Source organism: Felis catus, chromosome F2 (genome assembly GCF_018350175.1).
Source record: "Felis catus isolate Fca126 chromosome F2, F.catus_Fca126_mat1.0, whole genome shotgun sequence".
NCBI lineage: Eukaryota > Metazoa > Chordata > Mammalia > Carnivora > Felidae > Felis > Felis catus.
The window spans coordinates 63,996,412-64,020,943 of NC_058385.1; the positions used below are offsets into that span (position 1 = coordinate 63,996,412).

The window sequence follows — 24,532 nt, forward strand, 5'->3', positions numbered from 1 at the left end:
TCAAGAAGCAGTTTTGGTAGGATGGAGAGGGCGAAGGTTTGAGAGAATTGAGGAGAAGAAGAGGGGCTAAAAAATGGAGATAGCAAATAATATTCCGGTCTTTGGCTGACAAAAGGGGCAAAGAAATAGGAGTGTATGGTGTGAAAAGCAGGGTCAAGAAAAACTTTTTTTTTTTTACTCCCCTAAGAGGATTCAAATTTGTTTCCTTTTCCTCTTTATTTCACCCGTTGGCACACTTGGGAGAGGGAAGCTCCAGGTGAGTGCCCAGAGGGTTGGTTAAAGGATGAAGGTGGATCACCTCTTTATTTCCCATGCTATTCAGTCAAAAATCCTACTGGCTCTGGCTTAAAAACAGAATCCAACCTCTTCTTCCCATTGCACTTTGGGTAAATTATATGTCGAACATAAATATAAAAAATATCCACTTCCCTGCCCTTTACCTCTAAGGGAGCAAAGTACCCCCAAGCCCTTGACTTTGTCTCGGAAGACATCAGCCAGCAGGGCACACAAGCATGACGTGCACTGGCCTATGGGATGTCCCTGCACATTAACACAACCAGAGGTTTGACATTTGCTTGCATGCTTAGGCTTGGTTTCTTGTGTTTCTGCCTTTCACCATGAGAACGTGCCTCAGGTAGTCACTGGCCCAAAGATAGCCACAGACATGTGGAACAGACCTGGGCCCAAACTGTGGCTTGAAGGCAAGCCCAGTCCAAGTTGGCTGAACCCCAGGCATCTTGCACACACATGAGAGAGAGATAGAGACAGAGAGAGAGAGACAGAGAGAGAGAGACAGAGAGAGAGAGACAGAGAGAGAGAGAGAGAGAGAAAGATGATTGCTTTGGAGTGGTGCTATCCAAGATGGTTGTGGCAGTAGATGAGAGATCGCATACTTAACACCAACGCTTATAACTTGTAAATAACCTATATGTATGTAACACATTATGTTTGCTTTCTGCATCCCTTTCTAGAATGTAGACTCCGATATGAAGCTGACACCAGTTCCAACATGTGTTTTTTTCTTTAACACCTCAAGTAATTCACTCAATTCTCTGTGGACACTGATCAATGTCCCACAGATTCAATGGGGTTCTGACACTTTCCTGGAGATAGTCAGATCCTACAGGCTAAGGGTTCAGTCCCACAAAACTGCCCCCACTTCAATGCCAGTCATAAATCCAGGTTGTCACCTGTGCTTTCTGACTGGTTATAAATCAGAGGTTCCCATGACCCCCTCCTTGGATTGGAATAATTTGCTAAAGCGGCTCACAAAACTCAGGAAGCCCATTTACTTGCTAGATTACCAGCTTATTACAAAGGGTATTAAAGGATATGAATCAACAGCTAGTGAAGTGACACATAGGGGTAGGTCCCAAACACAAGAGCTTCTGTCCCCATGGAGTTTGGGGCCCAGCAGGTGCGCGTGTAGATGTGTTTTGGTTCACCAGTCTGGAAGCTCTCAGAACCCTGACCTTTGGGGTATTTTACAGAGGTTTTATTACAGAGGCATGATTGGTTAACTCATTGGTCATTGGTGATTTATTCAACTTCCAGTCCCTCTCTCCTCCCTGGAGGTCCGAGGGTGGGGCTGAAAGGTCCAATCTGATCATGTGGTTGGTTCTTCCGGCAACCAATCCCCATCCTTAGGTGTGGTCCCAAAGTCATCTCATTAACATAACAAAATACATCATTACCACTCTCAGCACTGAGGAAATTCCAAGTTTTCACTCTGTGCCAGGAACAGGACGAAGACCAAATATATACATTTCTTATTGTAAATCACAGCAGCACACCATGATAGCAGGAAACTTATTCACATCTCTATTTCAAGAACCTAGAATAGTTTCTGGAACATAAATATTGGTTGAATGAATGAAATATAGCAGCTGATCCTTTGTTAATACAGACTGGAGAGTTGGCTGATTAATCACCGCTTCCAAGGTTTAGACTTCTGGGTCCAATTTTCTGAAGGATACACACATTCACATTTCTCCATGACTTACTGGCTCTACATATACACGGTGCTGGTAACGGCACATAGTAATGAAATAACTGGTAATATTTTTCTCACAAGTTATAAAAATATTTTATTTGGATTTTGTGAATTTGCCAAAAAGTCAAAGGTAGATGCTTTCACTCAGAATTCTCTCTAAATATCAAGGCCCTCTTTAGTTCTGTGATTGCTAAAGAAGATGTCAGATGACATTATAAGTTCAGAGTGTTAATTGAATATAGGTTGATGAGCTGGAGCCCCACAACAGCAACCTATAAAGCACAGGTGTTACCCGTGAAACACTAGTCTTCTAGCAGCCACCGTTTGCAAGGCTTTAATAAGTATTAACTTTGGAATTGAAAAGTGAGAGCAGTAAAAGCAAAGTTAAGCCTTGAAGCAAAAATCTGTTTGAAATCAAAGGGTCTCTCGTGGACCAAATGGCACTGATACAAATGTGTGTCTCCTTCTGAGGTCCTGTTTACACTGTCTTCGTGTGGAAAATGAATCCTAAACTTCTTGGCAGCCGCCTGATAGAAGTTTGGGCTCAGGTGGAGCAACCATCTGTTTTACCAGTAGCTGATCCCAGCTTTACATCCTCGTAAGGCGAGGCCCCGAGCAGTCGCGAGGCTGCAAAACTACTCAACTCTCTTATTTCAGCGTTTGGGGCAGAAAGGGAAATACCATTTCTCTGTAAGAGCCTGTATTTAAGTTGAAATGTAGCCTTAATGTCTGTCTTGGAAAGATCAGACCTTCTTACATAGGGTTTTATCCAATTCAAACTCAGCCTTGTAGAGCCTGGCAGCAGAACCCCTCCTGGGGCTCTAAGGCTTTGCAGACTCAGAACTTGCTACCTGTTCCATGGGGGAGTTTTCAGCCAGGAGAGACATGGACTTTTCATGTTGTTCTTGGCTGCATGTCGTACTAACCCCCTTCTGCAGGGGAAGGTCAGAAAACAAATCATGCAGCGTAGAAAAAAGATGGGGCACAAGCATAGTGCCGGTGTCTGGATCCAGGAGGGAATTCATCGTAAAGGAATAAAGGAACCATCGTGGGGATCTGATAACGGCAATTTGCGTGTGTGTGTGTGTTTTTCAAGTCTTCTTCATCTAAGTTAAACCTTACAAGTAAAACAAAATTCTGCTCTTCACTTTTAAAGATGGTGGCATAGCTCCATTACCACAACCCTTGCCTCTGGGTCAGTGCATGGCCCAGTCTGTCCAAATCAAGAGACATTATCAGTCTCACCGAGCACAGTTCTTTGTATTCAATTAGTACATGTAGAATGGTAATTCAGACAGGAACGGAAAGGATTGCATTCTGGGCAATGACGGCTTAAAAGACCTGCTTTAGAACTAGTTTATCTTGACCCACCTACGAGATGCAGATTGAGTCCCGGAGAGAGCCCATGCCTGGAGATGAGGGCAGGCTGTGGCAACAGCACCACTGTGCCCCAGTGAGGAGGCCTTCCAGCGAGGTGCTCTCTATGTCAGCTCAGACATGACAAGGGGATGGCACTGGACTTTTGTACAGTATTTCCCATGTGGTCACTTCTGCTGGAGCTGGGGGAGACTGTGACTTCTTAGCACCCTGCAAGGGTCCGTCCGACAGGGGGATGTGCCAAATCAGCAATTACAGTGAGTACAGCCATCGGCCTTACGGCATGGCATATGCATTCATTCCTAAACAAATAATCCCTGCCTGGTGGAATTCTGCACTCCCCAAAATAACGGGGCTTTTGGGAAAAAGGGGAGCTGGGGCAGAAAGCTCACACCTTGCACTGTCTTGTGATGTAAGAAAACCACAATTTTAAACATAAGCTCCTGGGGCGCCTAGGTGGCTGAGTCAGTTACGCACCCGACTTCGGCTCAGGTCACAATCTCACAGTTCCTGAGTTCAAGCCCTGCGTAGGGATCTGTGCTGACAGCTCAGAGCCTGGAGGCTGCTTCGGATTGTGTGTCTCCCTCTCTGCTCCTCCCACACTTGTGTTTTTTTTTTCTCCTTTCTCAAAAATAATCATAAAAAAAAAAAAAGCAAACAAGTTCCTAATAGAGAAACATTATAGTAAATATAGAATGTTATTTTGGCAACACATGAAGTTTGTTCAGTGGAGGTGTTTATAGTGAGGAGTGGTAGCTTTTGAAATATAGAAAATAGGGAAGAGGAAGAATACAGTTTTTCAAATGAAATGGGGTACCAGAGGTACATGGCTCCGGCTTGTTGTGTTTTTCGTTCCTCTGTATTAGCTTAAGACAGAAACCCAAGTTTTATTCTTTTGTTAGTCTTGCCTTCTCGCGAAGAAGCGGTTCGTGTGGCTCCAAATGAGACGAGGTGACAAGGTGCTCTCCTGCTCCATCAGATTTGGGGTGATCTTCAACCTACAGCAAATGAGTGCTTTTCAGCTTTCAGTTCCCCCGAAAGCAGGGGATTCGTGGGAAGATTAAGCTCCTGCTTCTTTTGTTCTCAGCGTTGGCACCTGTGTTCGTCAGTGTGCTTAAGGCCGCCTGGCTCCTGCAGTATCACACTTTCTCTCGTTTCAGGGCTTTGCCACACTTAGGCTTTTCCCTGTTCCTTTGCTACTTATAATCCAGACACTTGTGTTTTACAGAGAAAATATGTTAGGCAACGCACTTGGGGAAAACCGAGAGAGGAGGTGTTTTGTGTTATTCGACCGCAGGCCATTCTGCTCAGCTGGATGGTGTTTCTCATGTTTGCCTGGTATTAGCCGTTGGTGCGAAACTGCATATGAACAAATATAATTTTGGTTTTAGTGATTTGATTCCTTGTTTATGTGCACTGATTTTCACATTACAGATGCACATAGCTATTATATATGTATCAGCTTCCTTGTCCTTCCCAGAAGATTCTTGAAAGCATTATGGTTTCCTTCTTGTTTTGTAAGAACTCTTCTTTTATAAAGTTCTCTTTTGTTTCCTCCATTCATCTCACTCATGACTTCAATAGCACCCACGATTCCAGGGGTCCGGCTTGTCTTTCTCCCTAGTAACCTAGGTTACTGGGTCCCTTACAGCGAGGTGTGACTTTTGTTGGACTACTTGTGGTCATGCTCTCGTAGGATATGAACAAGTCAGGCTGTCAAACTCTCGAGCGACGGCAAACGGGCAGGCAGTGCAAAGTCTGACAGATTCTGCTTTGGAAGGCCATTTCCTCAGTGCAAAATCCTCTGCCCTGGTTCTCTGCATGCAAAATGGAGCCAGTGTCCAACAGCAAGGAGGAGCAACCCAGTCCACCAGCTAGCCGTTGTTTACATCTGCATGGTCCTGCAGGGTGAGGCAGCCCCTCCCCCACCGAAGGGGCTCTCCCACAGCAAGTGAGGGTGAGGTTTGCGGGGATTGGTGTCCATATTCTCTTTTTTTTTGATGGTTAACATTTATTTATTTATTTTTTACTATTTTTTTAAATATATGAAATTTATTGTCAAATTGGTTTCCATACAATTCCCAGTGCTCATCTCAAAAGATGCCCTCTTCAATACCCATCATCCACCCTCCCCTCCCTCCCACCCCCCATCAGCCCTCAGTTTGTTCTCAGTTTTTAAGAGTCTCTTATGCTTTGGCTCTCTCCCGTGGTGTCCATATTCTCACTGGGTACTTAATATGATGCTGACTGGGCTCAATGTTATTGTAGAGCATGTTGCTAAGACCTCACCTCTTGAAATTTGCAGTTTTGTTAGAAACAAGGGCTTTCTTCAGTGAGCCCTCTCAACCACGAAATAGGTACCAGGCATTGTTTTAGGTGTTCGGGGTACACCAGAAATTTCCTATTAAAGCTGCTGCCTCAGGAGCCGGAGGCTTATTTCATACTGACTCACGCCTACGTTACCACATCAAAAGTAAGGAGGGAGCTTCTTTTTGGTCCAAAAGCTTAAAATATAGCTGCCACTTCCTTGCAAATGGCAGTTGTTGACCTGTACCAGGTTATGCTTGCTTTCTTACAGAATTTGTGATACACAAACACTCACTTTTTCTCAGCAGCGGCTAAGTTCATAGGCTTCCGAACCAGACTGCCTGGATTCAGATCTTGATTACCACTCAGCAGTTCCGTGATCTTGGCCAAGTTACTTCACTTATTGCTACTTTGGCAGGTCTATTTTTAAATGGGGAGGATTACATTATATATATTATAGGGTTGACGGATGAACTAAATGAATTAATTTCTATAAAGCTGCTGTGTTTGGCACACTGGCAGATGCTCACTAGCAATACTTCCTATTTAATTTTAGTTACTATTTTCCCCTACACATACTTACATCGCAGCTCATGCATAGTTAATACCTGTGCCTCTGACACCCAAGTGCACATATTCGTAAGTTTATCCACAGCATCTTTCCACTCTGCAGTAGACTGCATGCTCTTTGGTGGGGCGAGGAGGTGCTGGGGCAAGACACGTGTGATTTCTGTTTTCCCAACACCCAGCACTGTGCCTGCCAATACATGTTTGCGGAAGGACTGGGAAAGGTGCCTGAAACTCACTCCTTGATTGGCTAGGGCAAGAGGAGGAAAACAAAAACAAAGAACTACCACACAAATGCCCAAATACAATGGCTCAGCATCTTAATTTCTAAAGAAGAGATTTTGCTAGGGATCTTTATGTCAGCAGTCCAATCTAAGTGCCCAGCACAAAAGTGAACAGGAGCCAGCAGGAGGAAGCATGGAGACGCAGTTCAGGGGTCTGCAAACGGCATCACAGGCAAGTCAGTGAGATTTCCACCGTGTAGACAGGCATCAGTTCATTTTGGTGTCATGGAGACCAAGAGGCTATATGGGAAAGAGGTGATTGCACTTTGTAAATACTTCAGGGCAAACCTTACCCTTCTGATCTGGAAGGATGAATGTAGATGGGTGGGAGGTTAGATAAAATAATCACTGAGAGGAAAAGGAAAGGTGGAGTTTGTTTTCCCGGTGGCCAGAACAGCGATCTGGAACCTGAGGGAATTTGCACGGACAGGTACTTGTTGGCAATGTTAACCGCAGCGCTATCTAGGTTTGTTTTTTCCATTAAATAAAAAACTGGAGAGTTAAACAAGTAAGCAATTTTATTATCATTACTTACAACATTCAAATCGGACTACATAATAATTCCTTAAAATAATGTACTTTATTGCAATTTCCTATTGAAGGGCTATCACCCCCTGACCTTTCTCCACAAGCTTTCAGCTCCCATGACAAGTCTCTTGTCAAAATGCAGTGGAAGTCTCACTCTGCCTGTAGGTTAGGAGAGACTCATCAGGAAGAAGTTTTAATCACCGCATGGATATTTTCTGCAATTTTCATTTTCCTATAGTCGATAATCTTCAGGTCTGAAAGACAAGAATCAACATTTAATTCGTCAGGAATCATTATATCATTTTCTCCTGCCTGACGAAGGAAGACTATTTTTCAACTTAAAATGAAAGTAATATTCATTGATAAATTACCTACAAATATTAGATTTTTGGTGAAAAACACTAAAGCCAAATCATCACAAAATGACAATCCCCAAGCTCTTTCGAGAATATAAATATAGGCCACCTTATGCCTATGCGTGAATGTATTTAGTAACTTAAAAACTTGAATTTAACATCTGTTCCAATTTTAAATATACTTTCTTAAAGCCCTTTTCAGAGAAAGGATTGCTATGATCTTTAAAATCATATAAGCATATGGATTTACCTAATCAAGGCAATTTTTGAATAAGTAATTTCCCTATTTATATTATTTTATCATGCTAAATTTATTTTCAAATAGACATTGTTTATTTATTGTTTATTTTTATATTACATATAATTTATTGTCAAATTGGTTTCCATACAACACCCAGTGCTCATCCGATATTGTCTTTTTAAAGAGACAGAGAGACAGAGCATGAGCAGGGAAGGAGCGGAGAGAGAGAGGGAGACACAGAATCCGAAGTAGACTCCAGGCTCTAAACTGTCAGCACAGAGCCTGATGTGAGGCTCGAACTCACGAACTGTGAGATCACGGCCTGAGCCGAAGTGGGAAGCTTAACCAACTGAGCCACCCAGGTGCCCCTACGTTGTCTTTTTTAAAAAATGTTTATTCATTTTTGAGAGAGAGCACCTGTGAGCAGGGGAGAGGCAGAGAGAGAGAGGGGGACAGAGGATCTGAAGTGGGCTCTGAGCTGACAGCAGCGATCCCGATGTGGGGCTTGAACTCATAAACTATGAGATCATGACCTGAGCTGAAGTCAGAGGTGCAACTGACTGAGCCACCCAGGTGTCCCTCAATTTATTTTTCATTATGATACATATACCAAATGTATAAACACCAGACCTTTGATATTTTAACTAAAACTGGTAAAACTGGTCTTTTCGTCATTTATACATTTATAGGATCAATCATACTTGAAAGTTACTTCCAGCAGTAAATTAAAACAAAAAAATATTTTTTAAGGTAAATGTTAAATCATAAATAGTGGACAAAATGAAGAACAGGAAATTACAAAATGCAAAAAATTTTGAGGTGTCCTTTTATCTTTTACATAGGTGTATTTGTAGATGTTGAGCTCATATGGAATTTTCAGAAGGAAATTCATAATCAGTAAACTAAATAGATATTTTTGAAACAGCTGTAAAAATATTCGACAGTTTGAGTTCCTTTAATGAGTAGATGAACTCTGTTTGCCCCTACATAACTTATCTAGTCCCTTTCTACATTTACAGCATGTTTTCTTAAACAGAATACTCACAAGATACCAGATAGCTCAGCTATGAAGACCAACAGTCTAGTGGCTGAGTAAACAAACTGTATTACAATTCAGAGTTATTATTTAGCTCCGAGGAACACAGGCTCTGATCTGGGAAACCAGCCAAATATGCTTCACCATATCAGCTGTTCTGTAACAACAAGAAGAGAAACTGTGGAATTTTGTCACTGGTTTTGAAATCTCTTTCCAAACGTAAAAACTGCATCCAAAGCCTCGGGAAAGACAGTGTGGTCTGATAGCTGAATGTGGCTCCAAAGTGCACCCATGTAATCTCTGGCATATGACTCACTACAATCGAAGCGGTTCCCAGTCAAGAGACAGCAGCACATTTAAAGAAACAACTTATTGTCCTGTCGAGCTGGTTCATATAATTACTAAAGGGTGGTGGTGATGCCATTAGAAAGAAATCTTGAGGGGTCAGTCCCTGGTGGTTCAGTCGGTTGCACCTCGGACTCTTGATCTAGGCTCAGGTCATGATCCCAGGACGGTGGAATGGAGCCTTGTATCAGGCTCCGCCCTGAGCATGGAGTCTGCTTAAGAATCTTTCTTTCTGCCCCTCTCCCCGCCTTGTGCTCTCTCTCTCTCTCTAAAATAATAACAATAATAATAATAATAATTTAGAAAGAAATTGTTTAATGTCCTAACAAGAAGTCTCTGCAACTCAATAAAACTAAATGTGCTTAGTCACAGTCTAGTTGTTTCCACACCAAAGGTTAACTTATTAAATAACAATGAGATGAGAAAAGCATCTTTTAGTGGGCATTATAAGTAAAATGGGAAATGTGTGTGAAGGGTGTAATCTGTGATGTACGGAATGTAGGTAGTGACCTGAAGGCTACAGGGGGCTAATAAAGCCCAGATTTGTTTCCAGATTTTTTGGTAGAAGTGAGGAGGATAAAGAGGGCTGTAGTCATAATGAGTGAGAAGAAAGGGCAGGTTCAGGATTTAAGAGACAGTACCATGTTGCTGGGAAGAGGGTGGAAAGGGAGCGGGGAAGGGGCTAGGGAGGTGGAGGAGGAAGGCCCTACTAGAAAAGGATGCTTCAGGGAGGATTCCTGACTTTCAGCTTGAAGACCTCCGTCAATGGCAACACTGTTGACTTTTTCAGGACAGGGAATACAGGCAGAAGAACAAATTGGAAGGGAAGGATCCTGGTTTCGATTATGATGAGATCTGGACACGACAGGCAGCCAACAATTGGGACTTGGAGTTTAGGAGAAAGAGAAGACATGTCAGAGTTTCTACAACAGGCTCCTTTTCCATCCCACTTCTGCATTATCAAGTAGCCCTGCTTAAAACATCTTCAGTAGTCCTCCACGGCTTTGTCAGAATTCAAACACCTTGGAATTCAATATATAACCCTCCATGACATGGCCTCAGCTAACATTTCTGAGTTATTCTTTGTATACCCCATCCCTTTACATTCTGGTCCCATTACATTACTTGCTATTGCCCAGATAAACACTTTCACACCTCTGGACTTGGGTACTTGAGCTTTTCTCTGCCTGGAAGGCTTGACTAATCCTTCAAAATCCTCCTCAAAAATCACATCACCTGGGAAGCCCTCTATAAACTTCCTTTCTAACTTAGGGGTCCTTTCTCTGAGATTGCCAGAGAACAGCATGCATACTTCTAGTACAGTGTTTTTCAAATTATAATTGCCCTTACTTATATAAATAAGTTTTGTTGTTTATGTAAGATGTACTGAATGGTTATTAGATGTTATGAAGTATACTAACGACTTCACATGCATTATCTCATTTTACTCTCACAACTACATTGTGGGAAAGACACTTTTATCAATCCCATCTTATAGTTGACAATACTGAGGCTCGGGGAGGCCAGGCAACTAGCCCAACAACACAGAGCTAGGAAGTGGATGGTAGGGACCTAGGGCAGACCTTCTGACTCCCAGGGCCTGCTTGCACCATTTCATTCCATATGACTCCTATTAGGCTGTTGGTTCCTCTGAAGGCAGGGTCCCAATATAACTGACCTCATGCTTCCAGCAATTAGCACAGTGCCCAGCATATAGGGGATACCTGTAACATATTTGTTATTACGGTGCAGTGACTACCTTGAAAATGCCACTTTTACAAACTCCTTTCCTTTTCTAATGAAAGTCATCAGGATCTTTTATGGATGGTTAATTTGCTTCCAGGAGGGGAAAACAGTTATCATGGCCAAGGGACCAGATATTTCAGATGTTGGCGTAGCCAGAAACATCAACTCATACTGAGGCACTTAATGATATTACATGGTGTTCATCTAAGTGAGGAAAAGTGAGGTTTTTACACTAAATACAGTTTTATTTCTACACACACACACACACACACACACACACACACACACGTACAAAAGCAGGCACACATACAATGCACTTACATTGCTTACTCCCTTCCACTAAAAGAAATCCAAGATAAGAAAGCGGAGGGGAGGACTATTTACCTGCGTGCTTCTCAACCTTCACTGGGCAAACACATCACTTGGGCTCTTGTGAAGATGCAGATTCAGATTCAGTTAATCTGTAGAGGGGCTCAGATTCTGCATTTCCAACAAGCTCCCACGTGATGCAATGCTGGTCCATGGACCACATGATGACTTAGCAAGGCTTCACCTCAGAAAGAGCTATTCATAAGACAGAGGAGATTACTATTTGAGGATGCTAAAGAAGCAAATGAAGCACCTTTAGTAAATTTCTGAAACTATGCTGTGTCTAAGAGAAGGGAACACACTTCTTCCTTAGCTAGAAGTGATTCCATCTGCTATACAGTATCCTTCTTGGCTTTTTACCATGAGAGGACTTTATTAACAGGAAGTTTTATGCTTTTCTGATACAAGAATAAATAATTTAAGTTATAGTAACATGTACTGAGGCTGGATACTGAAATTCCTATGGGATCTATCATCAAAGAAAGATTAAATTGTAGCTCATGTAGTGTTAGTAATTTGAGTTAAATGTCATATTTGGTTAAGTGTTGCTAATCCATATATGACAACATTAATATGACTATATTCATCAGAATTAAAATCTTGGATTATGTTGTTTACATACTTACCCTACTCTATGTGTTTATCTACCTAATGTCCTTACTAGATTAAATAATTTTTAAAAGCAAGACACCTGGTATCTAGTATGTTGCTTTTGATAGTATGGATGCTTAAATGTTTTGAACTTAAATGAAATGGCTTAATCCTTGGTAAGAAGGATGATGAGTGAATTTATATTCTGCATCTGTTTGCCTTACTTCTTGGTGACTGTTTCAGTGCAAAAATATTATGAAGTTTTAAAATAAAAAGTAATATTATATAAGGTTAATATTTTTGTAAATAACAGCATTTTACAATAATCTCAGGAAATCTTTGAAGAGACATTACAAATGCTGTTACAGAAAGCTAATCTCTTAGTTTTTTTTTCCATAGAAATTTACTCCTTGGCAGAAATGTTACATTTTAACAAAATTACCAATCTTTTCTTTATATATGTAATACAAAGTATCCAAAATTAAGTATATCAGGATTACACTAAAGCAGACTCCTAAGAAAAATTTCTATTTAAAAATTGTTTTTTTAATCTTTATTTATTTTTGAGAGAGAGACAGAGTGTGAGCAGGGGAGGAGCAGAGAGAGAGGGAGACACAGAATCTGAAGCAGGCTCTAGGCCCCGAGCTCTCAGAACTGAGCCTGACGCCGGGCTTGAACCCATGAACTGTGAGATCATGACCTGAGCCAAAGTCAGATGCTCAACCGACTGAGCCACCTAGGCACCCCTGAACATTTTCTATTTTAGCTATAGCCATTAAACTTTAAAGCAAAGGCCAAAATATGAATTTACCATACTTCATAAAATAAAAGTCAATTTCTCTTTCAGGGAAATAAGATTCTGATCATTTGTTCATTCAACAAAGATTACTGAGGGTCAGGTCCAGGCATGGACACTGGGAACACAGCAGTAAGCAAGACAAAGTTCTGTCTTTATTACATTTTTTTTATTATAATCTTTAAAAATGTTTATTTTTTTTTAATTTTTTTTTAACGTTTATTTATTTTTGAGACAGAGACAGAGCATGAATAGGGGAGGGGCAGAGAGAGAGGGAGACACAGAATCCGAAACAGGCTCTAGGCTCTGAGCTGTCAGCACAGAGCCCGACGCGGGGCTCGAACTGACGGACTGTGAGACCATGACCTGAGCCGAAGTCGGACGCTTAACCGACTGAGCCATCCAGGCGCCCCTAAAAATGTTTATTTTTGAGAGTGAGAGACAAAGTGTGAGGGGGGAGAGGCAGAGAGACAGAGAGGGAGACACAGAATCTGAAACAGGTTCCAGGCTCTGAGCTGTCAGCACAGAGCCCGATGCGGGGCTCAAACTCAACGAATCGCGAGATCATGACCTGAGATGAAGTTAGACGCTTAACAGACTGAGCCACCCAAGCGCTCCTAGACAGTGCATTTTCTAATAGAAGGAGATGCACCATGGACACACACACACACACACACACACACACACACACACACGTACACTTTGACCTCTGAGGTGAAAGCTCAAAGTTCTAAGCTTTCATATACATGCTTAGGATAATTTGGGAGATTAATGAATCTTCAAAGAATTAGCCAACATAAAAGTTTCTTTAATTCATTTTCTAAACTGTGCTAAATTACACAGCTACTAAATGTTCTATAGCAATAATTCATTTTGCGCTTAATACTTGTCACTAGCAACAAACTGCCTTAAACACTATTGCTTTAAAAAAAAATCACTTTTTTGAATAAAGAAACAGAACTTACAAAAAGGTCTGTATGGAGCTGTATAGGAAGTATTCTGTGGTGCCTGTGACTGCTCACAAACCTTAAAGTTAAAATCACACCACATCTCACAAAATTATCAATTTTCTATAGCAAATCCTTGATCACTGACATCCTTATGCAAAATGTTGCCAGCCACTCATTAAATGAAACAGGCAAAATACTGCCACTCATTAAAATGAAACAAATACATCTTAGAAATTCAGATTAAAATTCAGGACAAAAAAATGATAGAGACCAACACATTTAAATTAACTTGAAAATGAGGACATTTCTATAAAAGAATTTATCTTTTGACTTTAAAAAAAAATCTTCAGGGAGATTTTAGTTTTCACTGTAAAATGCTGGGAAAAATCCATTTGGTCTGTGGATAATGAAACATAAAGCTATAAAACACACAGTTTACATGATAGTTCAGTTAGAGACACTTAGTATTATTTATCCCATTAAGATGATTTATTTTCCAGAAGAAAAAAGCATTTGAATTTCAGTTGTAAATCCATGAAATTGGGTATAACTTAAGTGTAATAAATCTCAAAAAACATTTTATTCCCCCTTAGGTCTTATGTCTTTTCACTCATAAATAATATTTGTCAGTATAATGCTTACTCCAACAAATATTTAAAAGATGAGAATAAAATTTGGACAATGGAGTAATCTTAAGAACAATAAAGGTCAGTTTGAGTTTTATGTCACTGCCATTGTATTGATGAAATTATTTAGAATGAGACATTACAAGAAATCTGGTGACATCACATATTCCTTGAAATACAATCCTCTCAACTAAAGATGTTAGCTGTACAGGAGATGGTGAGGCAGAATAATGGTGCCTCTATACTCACTTTTCTAGGCACTTGTACCATGTACCAAATCCTGATAAGAAAAATTTCAATACTGCTTAAAAAAAAAAAAAAAACTAACTAAAGTAAACTCATAGGATTGTTTAAAATTTTTTTTAAATCAATTTACTGTTTTTTTCAATTAAAATAAATAGGAATTGCCATTACATTTAATTACCACTTTTAAGTCATAAGCTCTATTGGCTAGGAATGATTTGATTTGGTTGTTCAAGTAGAGATTATTTTTAATTTTAACAACCAGTCCTAATCTGTTCATATCCAAAAGAACAGCAAAGTTTAGAATGTCTAATTTGAGCAAATTCAGCCCTGGAAATACTGAGGTCTACAGTTGATGCCAATGCTGAGCTGGTTGAAATAACGGGAAAATTGGAATGTAACCCTGCTCCTGAAGTCCAGCTAATAACTTCTGCCTGTGAAGAGCAGCAAATTAAGTTAAATCTTGTAGGAAAATGCCATTATGACTAGACGAGCATAAAATTGTGGAAAATCTTGAAGATGTCTAGATCCCAATTCCTTATGGGTTTTGAAAAGGTAAAATTCCTTCTTTAACGTCTTTATATTAAGCCTCTGGTGTGAAGCACATTTTATAAAAAAGACATAGGTAAAAATTATTTTTTCTGGGTATTCAGTTAACTAAGACTGAAAATCTGTACATTATTAGGATTTATAGGTTTCATATCAGAGGGCATGTACTAAGCTGAAATCACTGCTCTCCTCTAGAGCTACAGACTAGCCAGGATGCTCACCTCGGCCCCTTCCCAGTGCCGATGTGCCCACACCTGGTTTCCTTCTACAGAGCAGGAGGTGCCACCCAGAAAACAGTTTAAACTGAATCCTGCTTTCAGCAAAGACAATTAGGGCCAATCACGAGTGTCCTCCTACTTCCCCACTTTTATTCTGGCCATCCTCTCCTTTGCAGGCACACTTCTGACAGCACACTCTAAAGTACACGAACCACCAAGGACATGGGTTTTCATTATAAACATCTCCTTTCAAGATTTATTGAAGCTGAATTTTTCACACTTCATTTGTATACAAAGGTGAGGGTTTTGCTTAAAATAGAGCATTACAGATTTAATGAGTTAGGATAAAATACCTATTTCTTTTTTGGTATTGTTTCATCACTCACTCTGTGGGTGAAGCAAAACAATTCAAGTTGGAATTTTCCACATACCTTGATTTTCCTAAGAAAAGCTCTCCTACAGAATTTTGTAAAAATGAAAATAAAAAACGTTTAAAGTGATCCAAGTTTTATTTTTATCATACATAATGAAAAGTTTCCATTACAGTGATAGCATGACAATTTCCATGATTACTGTGGTTTTGTAATGTGTTGGCAAAACTATAATGATTATGGAAACAACTATTGATGCTATTAAAATAAGTTGACCGTTTGAAAGCTATAATCCCAGGCCACAGAACTGTGAAGAAAGAACAGTGCTACTGCTGCTTCTTTGACAAATGAATTTAAGTGCATACCCTACAATCACCACTAGTACATGGCAATGATACATCTATCCTGTACCATCAAGAAATAAAATATAACTTCATAACATATTCTAACATTATTTACGTAGCCATGAGATACAGAAGTGACTAATATACCAAGTATATCCACTAACTTAAGAAGTGGAGTGTATAGGCAATACTTCTCATATAAGAAAATGACTTCTAGTTATTAAAAATATTCCATTTTCTCATAAAGATCAGTTTCTTTCCTCTTTGTCTAAAATTGTTTTAAAAATGACCACACCACTAGCCTAAGAAAATCTGACATAAACTGAAATTAGGCCTGAGAGAACATAACGTTCATGATTTAAAATAATTTAAATGAAATCTCAACAACAGAGCTTTTAATTAAGATTAAAACAAATTTTGCCAATCACCTACTGGGTTCAAAGCTTAGTTTTGACTATTGTTATTATGTGTTGTTCAAAAGCTTTTGCCTCTAATAGAAAAGCTAATAAACTTTCATTTAACCAAAAGCTAGTAACAGTTCCAAGTTTAAAATGTACATTTCTACACTACATGCATATTTTAAGTTTTATTGCTCAGGAAACAACAACCAAAGCAAGCTATTTTTGTCTCTATTTATTTAGGTGCAATCTAAGTACATCTGTTTCAGTGAGGTCTCTGCAGATTCACCATCAGATCTATCTTGAATAAGTTCCAATTACTACATTCCAAAGGAAGACTATATTGTTGGCTTAGCTATTTTGGGTGGAACGAGAGCGTATTTTAAGCAGTCTCCTTCTCCAAAAGGAGAAAAAAAAAATTCTCATGAAAGCAAACCCACCAGTAATGAGAAATCCCATTTTCAATGGATTGCACTGCATAGTATGTTACATATTTTAATTTTAATTCTAACATATAATATTTAATACTAGAACTTTGTGAAATGGCAAACAACTAAAATGGCAACGTTCATTAAGGTGGTCACTAGCTACATGAGGCTACTGAAATTTAACTTAATTAAATTACATAAAACTAAAAATTCAGTTCCTCAGTCACACTAGCTACAGTGTAAGTACTCAGGAGCCACTATATTATTAGATAGCTCAGATATAGAGTTTTTCATCATCGTGGAAAGTTCTATTAGACAGCTCCAAACTAAAAGATCATCTATTTCTCTGACAAGAAGCATTTTGGATAATCCAAAAATGCCTCTTTTTCCTGGTTATATGCATTCCACGGTAATAAAAACTAACTGAACTTGATGTCAGCTCTTGTGCAGAAGAATAAAGTGTTGAATGATTTATCTTAAATGACTAGTGCACCTATATCATGATACAGTCTTTAAAAAAAATTTTTTTTTAATGTTTATTTATTTTTGAGACAGAGAGAGACAGAGCCTGAACGGGGGAGGGTCAGAGAGAGAGGGAGACACAGAATCTGAAACAGGCTTCAGGCTCTGAGCTGTCAGCACAGAGCCCAACATGGGGCTCGAACTCACGAACCTTGAGATCATGACCTGAGCCAAAGTCGAATGCTTAACCGACTGAGCCACTCAGGCGCCCCGATGATATATTCTTAAATTGTAACTGTATACCCGTATTATTTTTTTATTTTACTTTATTTGAGGGAGAGAGAGCGAGAGCAAGCACGTACATGAGCAGGGGAGAGAGGCAAAGGCAGAGGGAGAGAGGATCCCAAGCAGGCTCCATGTTGAGCACGGAGACTGATGTGGGGCTCAATCCCATGAACTGTTAAGATCAACTCCAAGTGCAGAATCTATGTTTGGTCACATACTTGATTACGTAGCATCTTTGGTATTTCTATTTTTAAAAAAAGTACCATACCCCTCTGGGTTAGGAATATAAATTGATTTATGGTGGTGTTTCTATAAGAAAATCTGATATGACACTCTTTTTAAAAAAAATTTTTTTTAATGTTTACTTATTTTTGAGATAGAGACAGAGCGTGAGCAGAGGTGGGGCAGAGAGAGAGGGAGACACAGAATCCAAAGTAGGTTCCGGGCTCTGAGCTGTTAGCATAGAGCCCAACATGGGGCTCGAACTCATGAACCTGGAGATCATGACCTAAGCCAAAGTTGGATGCTTAACCGACTAAGCCACCAGGTGCTCTCTGATAAGACATTCTTAGACTTACAGAACTTAATACAGCATGGTAACCTACCAAAATACTTTTTCTGGATATAACTTTCCAGAGCATAATACTGGAGAACTACATACAACTTAAGCACCCTTATATAAGATGCTACAAGAGGCAACAAGAGGCACTCCAGCAGAGTGGTTAGGACCATGACCCAGAAGCCAGTCACCTTAGGTTTAAATCCCTAAGCCACCGCTTACACTCGTGTGATCTCAGGCAAATTATTTTTCTTTCTATGCCACACATTTTCTTATTTATGAAAAAAATGGGGATTAAAAAGTCCAAAGACAAACACACATGAGCACAAAGAAACAGTGGAAGGTAACACACCAAAATGTTAACTACAGTGAGATTATTTACTTCCTTAAGTTTGTATTGCATTCACAGTTTCTATTAAATGAACATTTAATACTTTTTAAATGCCCCAAAGTGAAAGTTTTTAACTGAATGCCTGAATTTACTTGCAAGAATATTTTATTTGTAAATGTTGTCTGTATTATGCAAAGCCTGTATTATGTGAATTCTTAGTAAAGACAAAATTCCAGGGTGTAAATTTAAGCTAATAAGTGTTTTCCATAAATTAGAAATTAATTTCAATTTGTAGCAAATTGCACATCTCTTTAAAATAATTTTAGGGGCACCTGGATGGCTCAGTCAGTTAAGCATCCAACTTGATTTGAACTCAAGTCACGATCTCATGGTTTGTGGGACTGAGGCCCGCGTCAGGCTCTGTGCTAACATCGTGGAGTCTGCTTGGGATTCTCTCTCTTCCTCTCCCCTGCTTGTGCTCTCTCTCTCTTATGAAATAAATAACATTAAAAAAAAAAGAATTAAAAAAATGTTTACATCTTCCTAGAAAAATATTCCATATATGAGGGTTCAGTTTTGAAGATAAATTTAAGTTCTATGTAGTTTAAGTAGGAAAAGGCCCATTGAGTGTCTTGAATAAATGACCATGTAAGTCTCTAAGAAGCAAGTTAAATTAATTCTGAAAGTATAAAAATTTTCCAAGTATAGAAGTCTCATCTCTCAGATGTCAAAGGGGAAAACTGTAAATATCAAAGCATGTAAAACAAATTGTACAACCTTTATTTTCACAAACTACTGATTTATCTAAATAAACCACTACATAACCTAGGTTAAAAAAATGAATTTAAATAAAAAGAATTTAAAACAGACTCGAGTTTTGACAAGAAAGCAAACTATTAAATAGGTATTTAAAAAGGTCAAAAGAAGAGAGACAATCACTTAACCTAGGTGTTAGAATCAAATCACGTCACGTAACGTATAGTTTCTGGTCCATGACATTGTCATCGTCAAGCAATGAAAACCAGAATCTAAGGAGTGATGAGAAATGCACTTCTTTATTTTAGAAAGAAATACTTATCATGAGAATGTATCCTGATAACTAGCTGGTAATAGTATCAGATACCAATAAAATCAATTTTCTCAATTTTTTACATAGTTTGTTAATCATTCATTTGATATCAACTGAAAATTGATTAATTCAGAGGATACAATGAAGAGAAACAAAAGAAATAAAACAAGGTGTTTTCAAAGATAGTCGATTTCGTCGATTGTAGCATGAAGAATTAGTATTAAATTGGAGCATTTTATTACCTTCACTTTATATCTTCTAGAGATTCTTTCCTAACTTCATTCGTAAAAGCTGATACAAGGGTATTTGATTTCTTCATGTATTCACTAAGTAATTGCTGAGGGCCTACTTAATGTGCCAGATGCTACTAGGCTCAGCTAAGGAAGACAACATGCAGTTCCCTCATGGAGTCTAGTTACAGGAAGACAGTCAACAAAAAAAATCACCCTGGTATTTTGTTACATTAGAATAAATGCAGTAAATGAAAAGGAAGTGTACAATGAGACCCTATTAAAGGGGGCTAATCCAGTTTAAGGAGTGTAGGAAGGCCTTCTGGAGGAAGTTACATTTAAATGCTTCACCATCTGTATATCCTAGACATGTATCAAAAGGTCTGGCACATAGCATAAACTTGGTAGAAGTTTGTGCACCTGAATTAAATAATTGTTTTAATGCTGTTTCTCCATGTGTCTTAGTGCCCATGACAGTATCTTATACAGAAGAGGTAGCTGAAATGTATTTGTTGAGAAATTAAATTAATGAAGCAGTTTGCTTCTATGGAAAGAAAATGGGTTTTGCAATCAGACACAGTTGGGTTCAAATGCAGGCTATATACAAACCTGATGACCCTTGCCTTACACTTAAAAATAGGAATAATATATCTACGTTATAGGCCTGTGGAGAGAATTAAATGCAATGCACGTAAAATACCTAGCACAGTGTTGGGCAATTGGTAAAGTGTCCAATAAATAGTTACTATAATAAATGTCACTAATAATTACATTATTTTGTTTATCTGCAGATTTAGTAAAGGAGTACCTTGATACAAGTCAGTAAAGTTAAAAAGATTCAAACAGAATATCCTAAAGACTTCTGTGTGGAAAGACTCTGAAGATTATATACATGTAATAACAACAGAGTCCAAGATTAGATTGCTGTGCATACTGACAATCCTGGGAAGGCTTATATTTTCACAAGTATGCGATTTCACCTATATTTCACAAACCTATCTGAGTAAAGAGCCAATAAAGGGATATGAATTTTCAGAGCACAGAGGGTAGTATCTGTGGGAAGATGAGCTGTCTTGTGTAGGTCAAGCAATAAGGATATGTGGTTCTCTTTTAGACCTACTGTATATATTCTGTAAATGTCCCCAAGACTTCATTATATGAAGTACTATTCTACGCACTGGGGAGGCAATGACGAACAAGACACAGCCCTTGCTCTTGAAGAGCTAAGTGTGGTAATGACAGAGTTACACAGCAGGTAATATGGCAGAAGATGGCTGAGCACATAGTCTGGCCTTGATGTTTAGGCAAGACTTCTTATTGGTGGTGATATTTGAACTAAGGTCGAAAGAATGAGTTAGGGTTATTGCAGAGGATGAGGCGAGGGGCATGTTGTTTCAGGCAAAGTAATAGAACAAAAGCAAGAAAGAATTAAATTGCATGAAAAGGGTGACAATCTTAAACAAGCGGCTATTATTAGACTAGTGAAGTGGGAAGAACGTAAGCTTCAGAGACAGAGAGGAGCCAGGTCACGGACAGCCTGGAAGGCCAGATAAGGAAACCTGGAAACAATCAGATGGGAAATAGTATGTCAAAACTCAGCAGCTTTCCGGACCATAGAGAGAGGAAATTGTGTAGAGGATACCAAAAAGTGTTTTATTATTTTGTTTTTCTATTTGGATCAAGGCTATTAATTATCTAGAATTAACGACTTTTCATTAGATGATATTCTCAGGTTAGTGAAGCAATCTGGAAAATGAAGAATCACTTTGTTTTAAGAAATGACAATTCATTTATCATTCCAAGAGACTACAGTCGATCCAAGTAATGCCATCCCAAACAAAGTATCTAGCAATCATAGGCACCTATGAACACCCCTGCAAGTACTGAGCAAGGTTTAAAGACTTTGAGACTTTTGGTTCTAACATCTACATGTAGAGTTTATTTGCTGTAGAAGATGCAAAGAGTATCCGAGGGAGTAAAAAATAAAAGTTTACTCTTCCCACCCTCAAGGATCTTGTCATTTGGTTAAGGAAACAGGGGATACTAAACTCAGCTTAAAAAAATAGAGAAACAGAAACAAAGACAGGAAAGAGAGAAGACTTACGGAGACCACACTCTTGGGAAAGCCTCGATTTCTTCCCTTGTGTACTCATCGAGGCGTCGGGGCACTTTCCGTGGCTGAGGAAGCTCCTCGACTAAATTCTCACGAATATCTTCTGGTATATCCTAGGTTAAATACAATTTAGGTTTACGTTTCTTAAAATATATCCCTTACTAACAAATTAGTAATACTTAGGAAGTATTAAAAAACAAACAAAAAAATATTTACAATGAAGAAAACAGTATCATCTTTAAAACACCATGAAAATCCCCAAGAAGTACATTAATGATAAAAGTAATCTCATTATAATAATGTACCTTATATTTTAATCTTGACAAACCTATTTCTCATGACAAATTAGACATCTTCAGTTTTAAGGACTATCAAGTCACTAAGTCATATCTATTTCTTTTAAACCATTTCATTTATTTCCCTCCTTTCAACTGAAAAAAGGCACTGCCTTGGCTGATTCTCACGATTTTTCACCTGATGAGTGAATGCACTGGGTCTGTGGCTTCCAGTGCCACAACCTTTCAGTTCACACTCCATGTTGTTGACAGAAAAAAACTTTGGAAAATGAAAGTCTGCTGGATCTTTGAGTCATTTAGCCAAAAAACATTTACTGAACTCCTTCTATGAACCAGAAGTTGTGCTAGGTGCTCAGAATATAAAAGAAAATAAAAAGATGGGCGCCTGGGTGGCTCAGTCAGTTAAGTGTCCCAACTTTCAGCTCAGGTCATGATCTTGTGGTTCGTGAGTTCGAGCCCTGTGTTGGGCTCTGTGCTGACAGCTCAGAGCCTGGAGCCTGCTTTGGATTCTGTGTTTCCCTCTCTGCCCCTCCCCCATTCGCACTCTGTCTCTCTCTTTCTCTCAAAAATAAGTAAAACATTAAAAAAAAATTTAAAAAGAAAATAAAAAGATGATGGCCTCCAAAGGCTTACAATTTCGAAAGGTCATTCCTCAAACCCATGTCCTCACTCCAAGGCCACTTCTGATACTTCAGCCCTTCACACACACCCATCCATGGCTTCAAAATTGTATTTTGAAAGAAAAACAGAAATTGAACAAAATAAAGGAAATGATAAAATAAAGAGCATGAGTAACCAAAAGAACTTACATTTATATTGTGCTCATGATACAGAAATAGGGAAAGGGAATTGTCTTGTGAGTGTGGATGGCTAGGTTAATTTTGGAGACTCTACTTAAATAATGGTTGGATATCAATATGAAAATTGTCCTATGAGTATTTCTTCAGAGATAGTAAATATATTTCCCTTTTTCCACAATAGCATGTTCCTAAACATTTCTTTTTAATTTTTTTTTTAACGTTTATTTATTTTTGAGACAGAGAAAGACAGAGCATGAACGGGGGAGGGTCAGAGAGAAGGAGACACAGAATCTGAAACAGGCTCCAGGCTCTGAGCTGTCAGCACAGAGCCTGACGCAGGGCTCGAACTCATGGACCGCGAGATCATGACCTGAGCCGAAGTCGGCCGCTCAACCGACTGAGCCACCCAGGCTCCCCGAAAACATTTCTTAAAAAAAGATTACCATAAAGTATAATTCTCTGCAAAGAGCGTATCATAATTGGGAATCAAATGTGGGCAAGGACACGGCATCAAAATAGTACTGTTTTCTATTCAATGTCTTAAGAATCAAAATACAATTTTGAAACAGCTTCAAAGAATTACAGAGCTCTATGGAATTATAAACTTGTTCTAAAACCTAGTATGGCATAATTTTTATAATATTAAAAAAAACTTAAGTTGGCTTTTTTTTTTCAACGTTTTTATTTATTTTTGGGACAGAGAGAGACAGAGCATGAATGGGGGGAGGGGCAGAGAGAGAGGGAGACACAGAATCGGAAACAGGCTCCAGGCTCCGAGCCATCAGCCCAGAGCCTGACGCGGGGCTCGAACTCACGGACTGCGAGATCGTGACCTGGCTGAAGTCGGACGCTTAACCGACTGCACCACCCAGGCGCCCCAAGTTAGCTTTTTAAAGTTATGGTTTGTATAGGGTAAGTCACTATCAATGTACACAAAATACAACAAATACTACTGACAATGTGTTTCTTCATTGAGAAGCATTGTAAAAATATTTAACATCCCTTCCCCAGTGTATTCAAGTCCGTAAGTTTAATTACATGGCACTGGTAAGCAGAGGATGCCTGGACATCTTACATTGCTCTAATTTTTCACTTCCTGAAAAAGTCTACTTGCCAGTTTGATATTTATAAAAATTTATGAGTATTTCACACTCCATTAAAAAAAATCCCTATATTATTTGCAAAGACAATTTCAAAAGTTGCCAAGTGCTTACACAGCAGAGGGTGTGGAACATAGTGGGTTAGTAAATGTTTGCTGAATTGAAGAGAATTTTGACTAAAACGAACTTAGAAACTTTCCCCATTATTTGAACAATTTACTGAAAGAATGCATTGAAACAGTGCAAAACGAGGAGTGAAAGTTGTTGATTAGGCATTACACATGAAATCTGGAAGAGAGGAAAGTCCCTCCTTTAATCCGTACACACAGAAGGTAACCCAGTCATGATGACTGATGTGTTCAAGATTTAAGAGTTCTCTACACAGACTGAAAGATTAACCTAAAAGAGGAATAAGGAAACGAATGAGTGGAATAAACAGGGGGCAAGGTGATAATATTTGCCTTATTACTTTTTTTCAGTTTTTAAAGAAATTTCACATCTATAGAAAAGTTGTGAGAATACAGTGAACACTTCTCTAACCTTCACCTAAATTCACCAATTGTCAAAATAGGACACGTTTGCTTTCCTCCTTTTCACTATATACAAACACACATACACAACTTT

At 39.0% G+C, this 24,532-nt stretch overlaps 1 protein-coding gene across 4 annotated transcripts in view; it reads right to left on the bottom strand.

Annotated features, from left to right (window-relative positions):
- Positions 1-7,028: 7,028 nt before the first annotated feature.
- Positions 7,029-24,532, bottom strand: part of MRPL13 (mitochondrial ribosomal protein L13) — a 52,431-nt gene continuing 34,927 nt past the window's right edge. For 2 of the 4 annotated variants that reach the window (XR_006592260.1, XR_006592261.1), the window contains exons 6-8: positions 21,704-21,825; positions 8,699-8,846; positions 7,029-7,310 (exon numbers count right to left, since the gene is read on the bottom strand). Coding sequence is in view for 2 of the 4 variants with exons in the window: in XM_019823076.3 (XP_019678635.1) it covers positions 21,104-21,158; positions 21,704-21,825 (177 nt within the window). In the remaining 2 variants the exon portion in view is untranslated. Of the gene's footprint in view, positions 7,311-8,698; positions 8,847-19,336; positions 21,159-21,703; positions 21,826-24,532 lie in introns of those variants that run through there. The other 2 variants (XM_045049675.1, XM_019823076.3) reach the window with 2 other exon arrangements.